This window comes from Euleptes europaea, chromosome 1 (genome assembly GCF_029931775.1).
Source record: "Euleptes europaea isolate rEulEur1 chromosome 1, rEulEur1.hap1, whole genome shotgun sequence".
NCBI lineage: Eukaryota > Metazoa > Chordata > Lepidosauria > Squamata > Sphaerodactylidae > Euleptes > Euleptes europaea.
The window spans coordinates 67,378,503-67,390,660 of record NC_079312.1 but is presented as its reverse complement, the minus strand read 5'-3'; the positions used below and the strand labels follow the sequence as shown (position 1 = coordinate 67,390,660).

The 12,158-nt window shown below is 40.4% G+C and overlaps 1 protein-coding gene across 2 annotated transcripts in view; it reads right to left on the bottom strand.

The window, feature by feature from the left end:
- The window catches only part of VGLL4 (vestigial like family member 4), a 112,935-nt gene that overhangs the window by 60,165 nt on the left and 40,612 nt on the right, over positions 1-12,158 (bottom strand). Inside the window, exon 1 of one of the 2 annotated variants that reach the window (XM_056863185.1) lies at positions 8,386-8,510. The exons of the other annotated variant lie outside the window; for it this stretch is intronic. Within the exon in view, the coding sequence (XP_056719163.1) occupies positions 8,386-8,470 (85 nt within the window). The 5' untranslated portion in view covers positions 8,471-8,510. Of the gene's footprint in view, positions 1-8,385; positions 8,511-12,158 lie in introns of those variants that run through there. 2 annotated transcript variants of the gene reach the window in all.

Here is a 12,158-nt window from a genome sequence, read left to right as displayed (position 1 = left end):
ATGTTAACACTCAGGTTGACAATGCAGTCTGCCCGTACATAAAAAGATTAGCAAATGTTTAAAAATCAAATTACATGCAACTCTGCACACTACTCCTTTTAAGAAAGCAATATAATTAAAATAAATATTTTATTTAAAAACACGCTCAATTAATACATTTTAAAATGAAGAAATCTACAAGTCCTCCACATCAACAAAGACCAATTACATTCTGCAAAGAACAAAACAAGGAAGAGAAATAATGCAAGAGATATTATTTATTTTTATTTTATTTATGTTATTTATAATCCACCTTTCTTGCAGGGACTTAAGGTGGATTACACATAGTGAGTCAGTACACTCGACAAAATGAGACATTCAATAACCAATGCATTATGATTTTAGAAGTCTGGAACCACCAGAAAGAAATGAAACAGCATAAGTATTCCCATGCCACTTTAAGCAGTACAGAAATGTCATAAATAGGATCCTGCTTACAAAAGCTATACATAGCAGTACAGACCATAGACTATAATCATTTATCCAAGCAATTTTGTAAAACCATTTTGTGTAGTGCAACCTGATTACCTGTGCAGAAGCCCTCTTGAATAGTTCAGTTTTGCAGAGTTTATGGGAAGCCAAGAGAGTAGGAGCTCTCCTGACCTGCTAGAGAAGGCCATTCCCAAAGATGGGAGCCAGAGAAAGCATGTGTACAGGCAATTGTTGATTTGGCTTGCATGGTGCTTATAGCAAACAGCCTGTTAGTACACTGACCTTTAGTTATCTTAGTTACTAAGAAAATTAGGATTCTAAATGCAAATTTATGAAATACCACCAAAAATAAAAGAACCATCTCTAAGATTCCAAAGAACTCTATAATTTATCACTCTACAGGTTAAAAATTTCTACTGCTTGTTTTATGGCATATTGAAAAATGATCCTTATTGGTAGCACCATTTTTATAGTAGCTTCCATAAATGTGTGACTAACAGCACAATCCTATACACAGTTGAGATTAATGTCTTAAACTGGAATACCTCTGCTTGGAATTACACTCTAAGTACAATAGGTACACTCTAAGTACACTCTTACTACAATAGGCTATAAGGGAAACTTTTGTGTTGTTCTTGGTCCTGTTGAGGATGACCACTCAAAAAAACTAAAAAAGGTGGTTTCATAAAACCAATGTAAGATTAAAGGAAAGTTTTAGGACTGCCCTATGTCTAAATTTTACTTGTGGAAGTAAACAAAGTACACCTTTAGAAGAGGAGATTATTTTCACACAGTAAACAATCTTACTACTGAATGTAATTATTAATGAAACACCAAAATAAATTTGGATTCTACGACACACTTCAAGATTATGTGCTTGCATAAACACAATTTATAAACTTTGTAACGCAATTAATTTACTTTGAAGTGCATGGGCTTTCACTGAAAAGGGAAAGAAAACAAAGTATCTCTGAATCAAGCAACAATTTTATGTTAACACACAGGTTGACAATGCAGTCTGCAGAACGTCTTCCAAGTTTGAATGAAAATAATATAAACTTGTGTTCACTGCTCCCTCATGCCACTATATATGAATGATTATGTGCTCTGTCCTTCTGGATGACTGCTTGGAAAAACGCTAAATTGCTTGGCACACATTCTGCATGCAGCATGCTTCCTTCCAACACCTACTCAGCTAAAAGGGGAAAAAAGGAAAAGCTCTGTGTCCGTATTAAAATCATTCAAAAAGGAACTAGTAAGAAAACATTTAATGCAAATCAGACCTTTTGAAAAATACAAATATTCATTCTTTCACACACAGTTTAGGTGCCACAAAATGCAGACTTGTTTAAGCTTTGAGCTGCTGTGCAGAAGACATTTTGTACAATACAACACATTGTGTGGACTTTAGATAAATTTTAGCTTGGTCAGATACTTCACAAAGTTCCTGGATTTGCATACAAAGAAGCTAGGCACTGTAACAAATTTGACTTGCAAGTTAGCAAGTCACAGGCTTTAAGCAAATTGCTTACTGGTGCAGAACTGAAGTTTAGAAAGTAGATTCCAGGGCCTGCATTTTTATACTAAAAATATGCGCGCACTAAGCTGCTTTGGGAAAGATACACAAAATGTTTGTGCTACACTACACTGCCAAACATTACTCTCAGCCAAGTCATGTTTCACTGTTACAGGAAGTAAGTGAAGTAATTATGTAATATGCAACTAACTAATACAAACTGACATGCAAAGCTGGGACAAAAAATAAGTGGTTCTGATCTTCACATATGGGTATAATTTCCTTTGTTATAAAATGCAGTCTTCTAGGCTGTCCATATAAAATGTAGAAGAAAGACTATTGCAAGCCTCATAACATGCCTAAGGGAATTCTCTGCAACTTATTGCGTTTTTTTGCCCAGCTGAAGCCCCAAGAATTCTACAACTGGGAAAGGGGAGAGGCATATCCTCCTTGATCACAGAAGCATCTGCATGCCCTGGGAAGCCAGCCTAACAGCACAATTCCACATTTGGAGAATTTCGCCTTACCAACATTTTGCAAACATCTGCAAGATATCAGAACCTGTGCATGGAGCCTGCTAATCTTACCACCTTTCCCCTAGTTGCTCTAACAATACAATTTGCAGTTAGCGATGTAAAAATTCCCCACAAATTTATTTTCTTCATTTATATACCACATTTCTCCCCAAAGGGGGCTCAAAGTAACTTACATCACTCCCCTTTTCTCCATTTTATTTTCTCACAAACTACATTTCCATCGAGTCTTCGCACGGTTTATCTGAACCTGGGGTTGGTCCAGGCTGCGAAAACAGGCACCTCAGAGAAGTACACCCAGCCTGATAACACAGACAGCCTACATGCCAGAACTACACATTTTTGATGGTTAGATATAAACATACAACGCTCTTATACTAAAATCAAACATTTAAATCAGTAATGTCTACTCCAGCTACCAACAACCCATCAAACAGAGAAAGATCTTTGCCTAGCAACAGCTCACCAATGTCCAGTTTTAGGAAGGTCCTTCCCCAACACTTGCTTCCTGAGATTTTTCAGCTAAAGAAAGAGATAGGACTGAACAAGGGTTGCTTGGTATGTTGAGCACGTAGACCACCACTGAACCACAGCTCCTCTCATAAAGTGCAGTCATGTGGATTTAGTTTTGGTGGTTTCCACATGGAACTGTAGTGTTTGAAAATGCCTCCCAATGCATTACAAAATTCAAATAATCCAATCTAAAAGTGTTTATAAATCACTATGAAATCTGTAACGCTATGCAAGTCTGATGATGTGACCATTAAGTTAAAGGGAGAAAATGTGACATGTAAGAATGACAAATTTGTAACATTTTCCAGGACATAAGAACTGCCCTGGTGGATCAAATCAAAGGGCCATCTCATTCAATGCTTGGATCAGTTAATATGCATTATAATTTAATAGTTTTTTCACAGGAGGTATATTCAAGGTCTATGTTGAATAAAAGATAAGTAGTATATCAGTCCCTTCAGTTTTACAAAAATGTTTAAGTCCATACACACCAACATAACCAATACTGCTGATACAAATTATTCTACTCTTTGTTTGCCCCAACAAGCTTCGGCTTCCCTTTTGTCTGTCTACTTCTTCTTCTTGCAAGTTTTTGAAGCAGAAAATGTCTTATATTCTCCTTTCCGCACACTAACGAGGTTGTCTGTCAGTTTAGTCTTCTGATCTGTAACTATAACATTAATGCCAGCATGGTGTAGTGGTTAAGAGCAGTGGTTTGGAGCGGTGGACTCTAATCTGGAGAACCGGGTTTGATTCCCCACTCCTACACATGAGCGGCAGACACTAATGTGGTGAACTGGATTTGTTTCCCCACTCCTACTCATGAAGCCAGCTGGGTGATCTTGGGCCAGTTACACTCTCTCAGCCCCACCTACCTCACAGGGCGTCTGTTGTGGGGAGGGGAAGGGAAGGTGATTGTAAGCCGGTTTGATTCTTCCTTAAGTGGTAGAGTAAGTCGGCATATAAAAACCAACTCTTCTTCTTATGCAACTAAGCATAACTGAACATTGTTCACCCAATACCTCTACCCATCCCCCCAAATAAATAAAGCCATATTTTATGCAGGAATGCAGATTCAAAGCTACCCATCTTTTTTTCACTGTAGAGTTTTCATCACTCCTTATGACACTGGGCATCACGAGGAAGCCACAACAGGCAAGGAGATAAAAGATATCCCTGACAGTTTGTCTACATAACACCACTGCACACTCTTGAATGAGCATCCTCAACCAGTTTAAAGCCTAATTTACACAAACAAGCCAACAGCCAACATTTCCCTGCACCACTTTCCTGTTCAAGTAGAAACTTCCTCCAACGGGAAGCAGGATCCCATCTATTCCTATCAACAAAAACACCAGGTTATCAGTTTTCTTTTGTCACCAGTGACAGGAAGCCACATTCCAGTCCCAGACAGAAGAACCTGATTTTAGATTAAGCCTACAGGCTTTGCAGTCAAATGCCTTTGTAGAGGAGCCAAAAACCATATCAAAGTCATATATAACGAAGAAAATAAGTTGCTTTTTTATAGCCTCATTCAAGTTTACAAGTTGTGCTCTAAGCAGTGTACAAGCAGAATTATATTATATTTCATTTAACTAATATTTTAGAAGCCAACATAAAGCAATTTCAAAATTGTGTGACAAAATTTTTAAAAAGCACAACACTAATACATAGTTGTTTTGTTAAGTTTTTTTCCTGATGAACTGGATACACAATTTGAAACTTAATTTAAGCCTTACACCTGCATGGAGACTTAAAATTTACTATATGACAGCCAAACTAAATGCAATGGCCATTTTAAAATGCTAAGAGGCCAAATCCTGAGTGGGCCCACAGCACAGTGCTTGTCTCCCCCTCCCCACATGACTTTTCAAGTGTTTGTCGAGTTATAGACCACTTTTAGGATGCAATCCAGCAGAAAAATTCCCTACCCACACCCCACGGAAATGAATGAGATTTGTGCAAGAGCACTAGTGCTCTTTAATGGCCTCATTCTCTTCAAGGGTTTTGGATAAATCTCTTGGGATGGACCCTATTATGTCCTCATAACAAGCTCCCACAATGGTATTCCTATTATGGATTGGGAACTCAGGATGAAACATAGCAACTTGTCCAAACACATGTCTGAGTCCACTGGATCTGAATCTATTTATTTACATCAATTATATCCCATCTATCTTCCAAACAGGGGCCCAAAGCAGTTACACTGTTCACCTCTCCTCCACTTTATCCTCTTACCAGCTCTGCAAGATAGGTTGTACAAAGTGTGTGACTGACCCAATGTCACTCACTCAGCAAGCCTCCATGGCAGAGTGGGGGTTCAAACATATCAACTACCACACCACTGTAGGTCTCCAGTCAAGGCCCAACAAAATTCGAAAAAGATAAAGTCATATTACTAATGTTTTTTGAAATTTTGTATTAACATTTTCCCCAAGTAACAATTTGCTGTTTGATAGCTGGGAAACTGCAATATCCCTGCAACAGATGTGGTACCTGAAAGAAGACATCTGGATGCATACTTCAAAGAAGCTACATATATATAAAATTTTAAAGATTAGATTACTTGGCAAGTCCCTTAAGAACTCAACTCCTAATACTGGTGGATACAGAGCTCATACGTTTCTTATATATCCAAATATATTTTCTGCAAGGAAAATTTTGTTCAGTGAAGTCATGTGAGGATATTCCAGTTCTCCACTGTTCAGCTTTCTAGAAAACAAAGGTCCCCCTTATTATGAAGATTCTTTTAAAGGTGCAAGTAGAATATTCTCACATGACTTCAGGAATAAAGTTCAAGAATATCTGTATTACTCTTTTACAGAGAAAAATGCAAGCATCAGGGCCTTGTTAAAACTGATTTTGGATTGGAGCCGGCCAGCCTTTACTGCTCAGTCGTAGTCAATTCCCCTCCTTATTACAGCCCCGCCCCACCCAATATGGCTTTTGTCCACACAGATCCCATGATCCCAAACATAGTCAAACATTGGTGGTAAAAGAAAACCCCTTCCTCGCATTTTCACCACTAGAAAAAAACAGCTGGATCCAGCCCATTAGCTGTTCATATGAACATGAACAAAGTTAACTAAGTAAGTACCCCAAAATTCTTTACATCTCTTTCCAATTCTATTATCAGTTTAAACTTGCATCTTCAATGTATTTTTTGTGTGCAGAATATGTAGGTCCAGGTATAATTCTCAATAAAAACTAATTAGTTCTATGAAGAAAAGGCATTCATCCCAATGTATATTCTATGCAACATTGTTCTAAGGGGGAAAAGTCCCTTTGAAGTTCTACATGAGTTTGGCACTCCTTTATTAACAGTCAGTGGGATTTAGAAGTAGATCAATGGTGTGCAAAGTAACTCATCCTTGTTGAAACCTTGTTGAAAGGAAAAAAGATCACAGTGGCAAATACCCAATATTACTGTGTATGAGTTTTTCGAACCATGAGAGCATAAGTATTATTATATAAAAGTCTTCCAAATTTGTTCGCTTTTCAGAGAAAAGGAAAAAGCAAGAACTGTTAAAGAGTAAATTGTGATAATGGCAACAACAAAGGCTCTTTAAAGGACTTTACTGCTACAAACAAATTCTTTCAAAACAACAAAATCTGACGAAAAGAAAAAATGGGAAACTTGTGGGAAATTCAGCAACCTTTGAAAATATCCCGGATAAGGTATTAATGTGTCACACTGATCTCTGCTATTTCCCCTCCACTCCAAATGTACAAACAGATACATAAGAACAGGCATGCTGGATCAGACCAAGGCCCATCAAGTCCAGCAGTCTGTTCACACAGTGGCCAACCAGGTGCCTCTAGGAAGCCCCCAAATAAGACCACTGCAGCAGCATCCTGCCTGTGTTCCATGACACCTAGTATATGGAGAGAATAAGTATGCATCATGGCAAATCGCCAAGGATAGCCCTATCCTCCATGAACATGTTCACTCCCCTCTTAAAGCCTTATTTAAGGCTGTTGCCGCACTTGTATTCCCAGCGATGTATTAAGAGTTTGAAAATGTTATAAAAAATACTGTTCGCACTTTGTTTGGCCCCTTTAGCTGTGAAGACGTCTTCCAACCATTTATAAGCCATGGTATCCAAAAACTCTTTTAAAGCGATGTTTTTTATAACATTTTCAAACTCTTAATACATCCCTGGGAATACAAAGTGTGGTAACCCCGTAAGTCAGTATTTCCCCCCAGGACCATGAACCGACATGTTTGCAACAGTGCCTGTTCTGGCCTGAGGCCTAGTCGCCTCTATTCCTCCAACCTTAACTGTTACATGTTCAGGTACTCTTTACACATTCATCGCTGACCACCACAGTAAAATTTACTTGAGCATGGAAAAGAGAGATATGGGGGAAGGGGAGAGAGAAAGAGACAGAACAAATACCAGAAAGAGCCCTACTCCCAATTAGAGTTAGCTCAACCCTGCCTTTTCTTTGCCTGCTTGCTGAGCCAAGCCATTATAACGATTTCAAACTGCATGTACATGAAAAGTTAACCAGTTAAAAAGCAGCAGTTCCACCACTCCTCCTGACAGTACTTGAAAGAAAATAAAACACAACCTTGCTACTGTAAAACTGGTGTATTCAGAACAAACAAGCCTATGTTACCAAGAGCACAAATTTGGAGGTGGGAAGGGGAAAAGCGAAGAGGAACCACCCAGAAGATGACCATAAAGCTATGGTTTCTAGTGGCTGCGTAGTTCTTTCTGCTTGGGACAGGCTGGTGAGGAGGTGCCTGAGGGAGGAGATGTGGGATTTGAGGAGGAGAAGAGAAGGGGAGGCAGCTCTCAGTGTCAGAGCCGTACAGGAAACGAGAAGTCAAACAAAGGGCCACTCTGTATTCTGTAGTGCAGGCACCCTTCAATCGCCGGAGCCGAGGAGTACAAACTCTTCATTGCACCCTCAAAGCACAAAAGCGGCCCCAGGAAGTCGCACAAAATATCCCCCATCCTGCGATCCAGCCGCTGAGACAATGAGCCCTACGCTCCGTGTGCGAATGGAGGCCTATTTTAAGAGATAAAAGCCAGCCGCGCACGAAAAGCTTTCATCGGCTAGAAAAAGCATTAAACAAGGCTCCCCCTCGCACAACTACATGAATTGTGAGCAACGATTTCACTTGCATAAGGCACGAGCACCGAGGAGGAGGAGGGAGATGTCCACATTCCAAACAGAAAACAACGGGGATCGCATGCTCTTTTTTTCTTTCTCTTTTTAAAAAAAAAAACCATTTACGAAACGTTTCCACGTACAAAGGCACAACGCTGTTAAGGCAACAGCGAAACGGCGACCCTGAAACAAAAGCCGAGAACCGCGCCGCGACCATGAGTCCAAGTTTACCTTCATACTGGCAGAGAATGCCAATATTGTTGTTCATCTTGTCCAAGTACTGGTAGTTCAACAGGTCCATCTTCATAAATAGCATTGAGCGGGCTAGCAAAGAAGACCAGCTTGCTTGCTTCCGCCCTCCCTCCCACCGTCCCTCCCAAAGCAGCCACAAGAACGCGGGCAGACGCTGGCGAGGAGCTCCCGGCCCCCTTTCCCCAGTCCCCCAAAGCTCAAGGCCCAGCCTCCGACTAACCAAAACAAAGTATATTAGAAGCGAGTTCAAGGGGAGCTGAAAATCGCCTTAGAGGGTTTTAGAATCGGAGACGGAGAGTTCGAAATGTATCGCGTCCCCAATGACAAACAAAAATTGCATCTAGTTCTGTTTCCAAGCTGGGAGGGAAAAGGGGGAGAGAAAGAGGGAAAAGAAAAAAAAAAGATCGGCAGCGATTTCCTAGCACAAAGACATGCTAATTCTCCTCACAGCCCGCTGCAAGTTAACTGCACTGACATGCAGGCTATGCTTGGTATGACTCCTATGTAAACTAGCTTCCTCTTTCTAGCAGACAGTGATGACTGAGCATGCCCAGTGAATCCCTGGAGCGCTTCAAATGTCAGGGATATTTTCTGCACAAGATCAGGCTCTAAATGCATTGAGAGTTTGAAAGCAAATCAGAGGAAAGAGGAGGAGGAGTTGAAGACTATTCAGAAGAGGCCATGTCAGATTCTGCCCTTACAGGAAGCACAGTTGCCACTGCAGAAATAGGACGGGGGGGGGGGGGGGAGAAGGGAGGAGAAACTCTGGGTAACACGTTAGCAAACTATATTTACAGAGGGGTTCCCCCCCCCCGAAGGAATTTTGTCAGTTTTTCGCTTAAAAAGTTCCCCACTTGCTTGTTTTTATACACCATAGAAATCCTTCTGTTTTCCAAGCTGTTTGTAACTCCAAGTTAATAGCACTTCAAGCAATATGTTAAAAAAGCGTATTTTTATTTGTTTGTATTTCCTTAAAACAACAGAAACAAAGAAAAAGATTTATTAGTTAACTAAAGTAATGCTTTTTATACAAGAGCTAGCCACTATAATTGTCTGAAGTAGAGAGACAGCAAATCATTGTTTTATAGTTTAATCAGTAAATTAGTACATTTGAAATATTTATAGGGCCTTAATCGTTGGAAAAAAGCTATAAAAGTGGCATTTTACTACCTGGAAATTTTACTGTTTAAGCCTTCTCCATCTTGAGAGAAACAAAGGGGATTTATCCGTCCACTATTCTCATTTCAGGATGTGGCTTGTTTTACTGCACATCAAATCTTGTTCCAAAATGTTCTTGCTTGTTTATACAGATGCATGTGAATCATCCCCAAGAGGTGGAACATCTGCAATCGGTGCCATTATATGAATCTTGGGTCAATGGAAATCAATCTGTTGCTCCCCTGTGGAAAATCATTGCCTAAAACCCAATTTGCTTTACTAAACGTAAATGTAGTAGGGGAAGGAGGGAAAGCCAGGAACTCAAGAGATCTAATAGTTTGGCAATAATTTCCTTTCTATTTTAAATGCTCTGTCAGACAGAACTTACAACGAAATGTTTTACGTGAGCGTCACAGTCATTAAGTGTAAGCGATTCAATAGCTAAACAAGGGGTGCTGCTGAGGCTGCTACCCCCAGCTGCAGTCCCCCTACCCTATTGCCATTTCTGCCTCTCACTGGCCCACCCAATTTCTGAGTTTCTCCAAGAAGGCTTCTTCCCCCACAGAACACTCAAACTGCCACCTCCTCTTTTACCTGGGGTGCCATGGGGCCGTGGAGGGGGGATCCTTTGAGGAGAAAAATGGATGTGTAGATTCGTTTAATTTATAAATGAGAAAACTAGACTGGACCTAGAAATCAAGTACACACATGTAAAATGGTGAAGATGACTACCTTCTAGTATCCTATCACATTAGCACCTGGAATATCAGAGTAAAACATAAAATAGGAACTGGGAGCATTCGCTTGGAGGAAGGAGACATGAGTGCTTTCCTGGCTCAGTTTGTGTTCATGCACCTTCTGAGTGGCTTAGAAAGCAGAGTGTTTCACTTCACTTGTTCAGTTCCCTCTCTATCAGGTTCTGATATGGACAATTTCATGACTTCCAACCATGCCCACTAGTACTGACTGATACTAAATCACTAGGGGAAACCTAGAGTCCTTGTTTCAGTTGCATTAAAGCATTGGAGAGTTTTGGCTATGCTATGTAGCACTGATGGTTGATTTGTAAAAAAAAAACAAAAAATCCACAGAGATGCCTGTCTGGGGGTGGCACAAACTATGTATGACACTGTTAACAATCACAGAGTTGGAGAAGAGATTAAGAAGGGATATAACGACAGTTTGAAAAGGCATAAAAGAAGAGAGAGAACAGCTAGTTATCAGGGCCCTTGAGAGAAGGACAAGAAGTAATGCTCTAGATCAGTGGTTCCCAAACTTTTTGGGCCACTGCCCCCTTGGTTCCAGAAAATTCAACCCCAGTGCCCCCTATCCTATCCTATAAAAAGCATTATTCAAAATAGGGGTTTGCATGACTCACTAAAGATAATAATAGAATTTCAAAACAGTAACAATTAATTGCACATCTATTCAAAATCAAATTAAAACTTTTCAGTTGAAATTTATCCAACGAAACTGGTGAACTTGATCCAGTGGTACCAGCTCTTCAAAGTCTGGAAAAAAACTCTGATAGTTTCCACCAAAATTACCAGCACGGAGCCATAGCTTGATCTATTGTAAATTAGAGAACAACACAGTTGAAGGGGCCCACCTCTAGCGCCCCCCTGCTGCCCTCTTGCCTCTTAGTGCCCCTCTAGGTAATCCCACCGCCCCTCAGGGGGTGGTACTGCCCACTTTGGGAACCACTGCTCTAGATGAAGCAATGTAAGTTTAGTTTGAATATCAGGGAATGCTTGCTAATTGTAAGAAACAATTCAGCAATAAAACAAGTTCTTAGATAGCTGTAATATCCTTCCCTTGAAGTGTTTTATTTTTTTGGAGGACACTTGACAAGAACCTGCAGGAGATGGTATTGTGTCTAGAGGCTTGAAACAGACAATCTTCTGAGCAATGGTAAGGCTTTGATCCTGGATGAAAAGTGTTACATGAAGATACAATAACATTTATCATTTTTCAAAGAGGTAGAAATTTACAAGAATAAACTTACAGTGCATAAACACCTGGCTTTTTCTTCTTTCTCAGAATAGAATCCCCCCCCACACACACACACACAATGCTGCTTTTAAATTTCCTAATTTTACATCATTTTTCTGTTTTTAGATGCCTATTGGTGGTGATAAGTCTTCCATTTGATCACGACCTATACTCCCCCCCTTTAACTTCAAGGGCATACACACACACACACACACACACACACACACACACATATAGTACTATTGAACTGGCCATGCTAGGGCCTGCTGTATTGGGGCTACACTAGTGTCATGTTAAGACTATGCAGTCCCTACATGAAGCAATGCTGGTAGAAAGCTACTCCCACAGTGTCCCTGGCAACTCCTCTCAGATGCGTCAATCACAAGACTGATCACTGAAGAGACACCTTCATAGCACCTATGAAGGGAAGGCATCAATCAGTGAAGAACAATGCATGTTACATCATGACACCAGGGAATCAATCCCACAATCTCTCCCCCCCCCACACACACACAGGGACACTGCCAGAAAGTCTGTAGCAACTCCCTTCTCAGAAGCCTCCATGGCCCACTAGTTATGGGAACAAAGGCAACAGACACTTC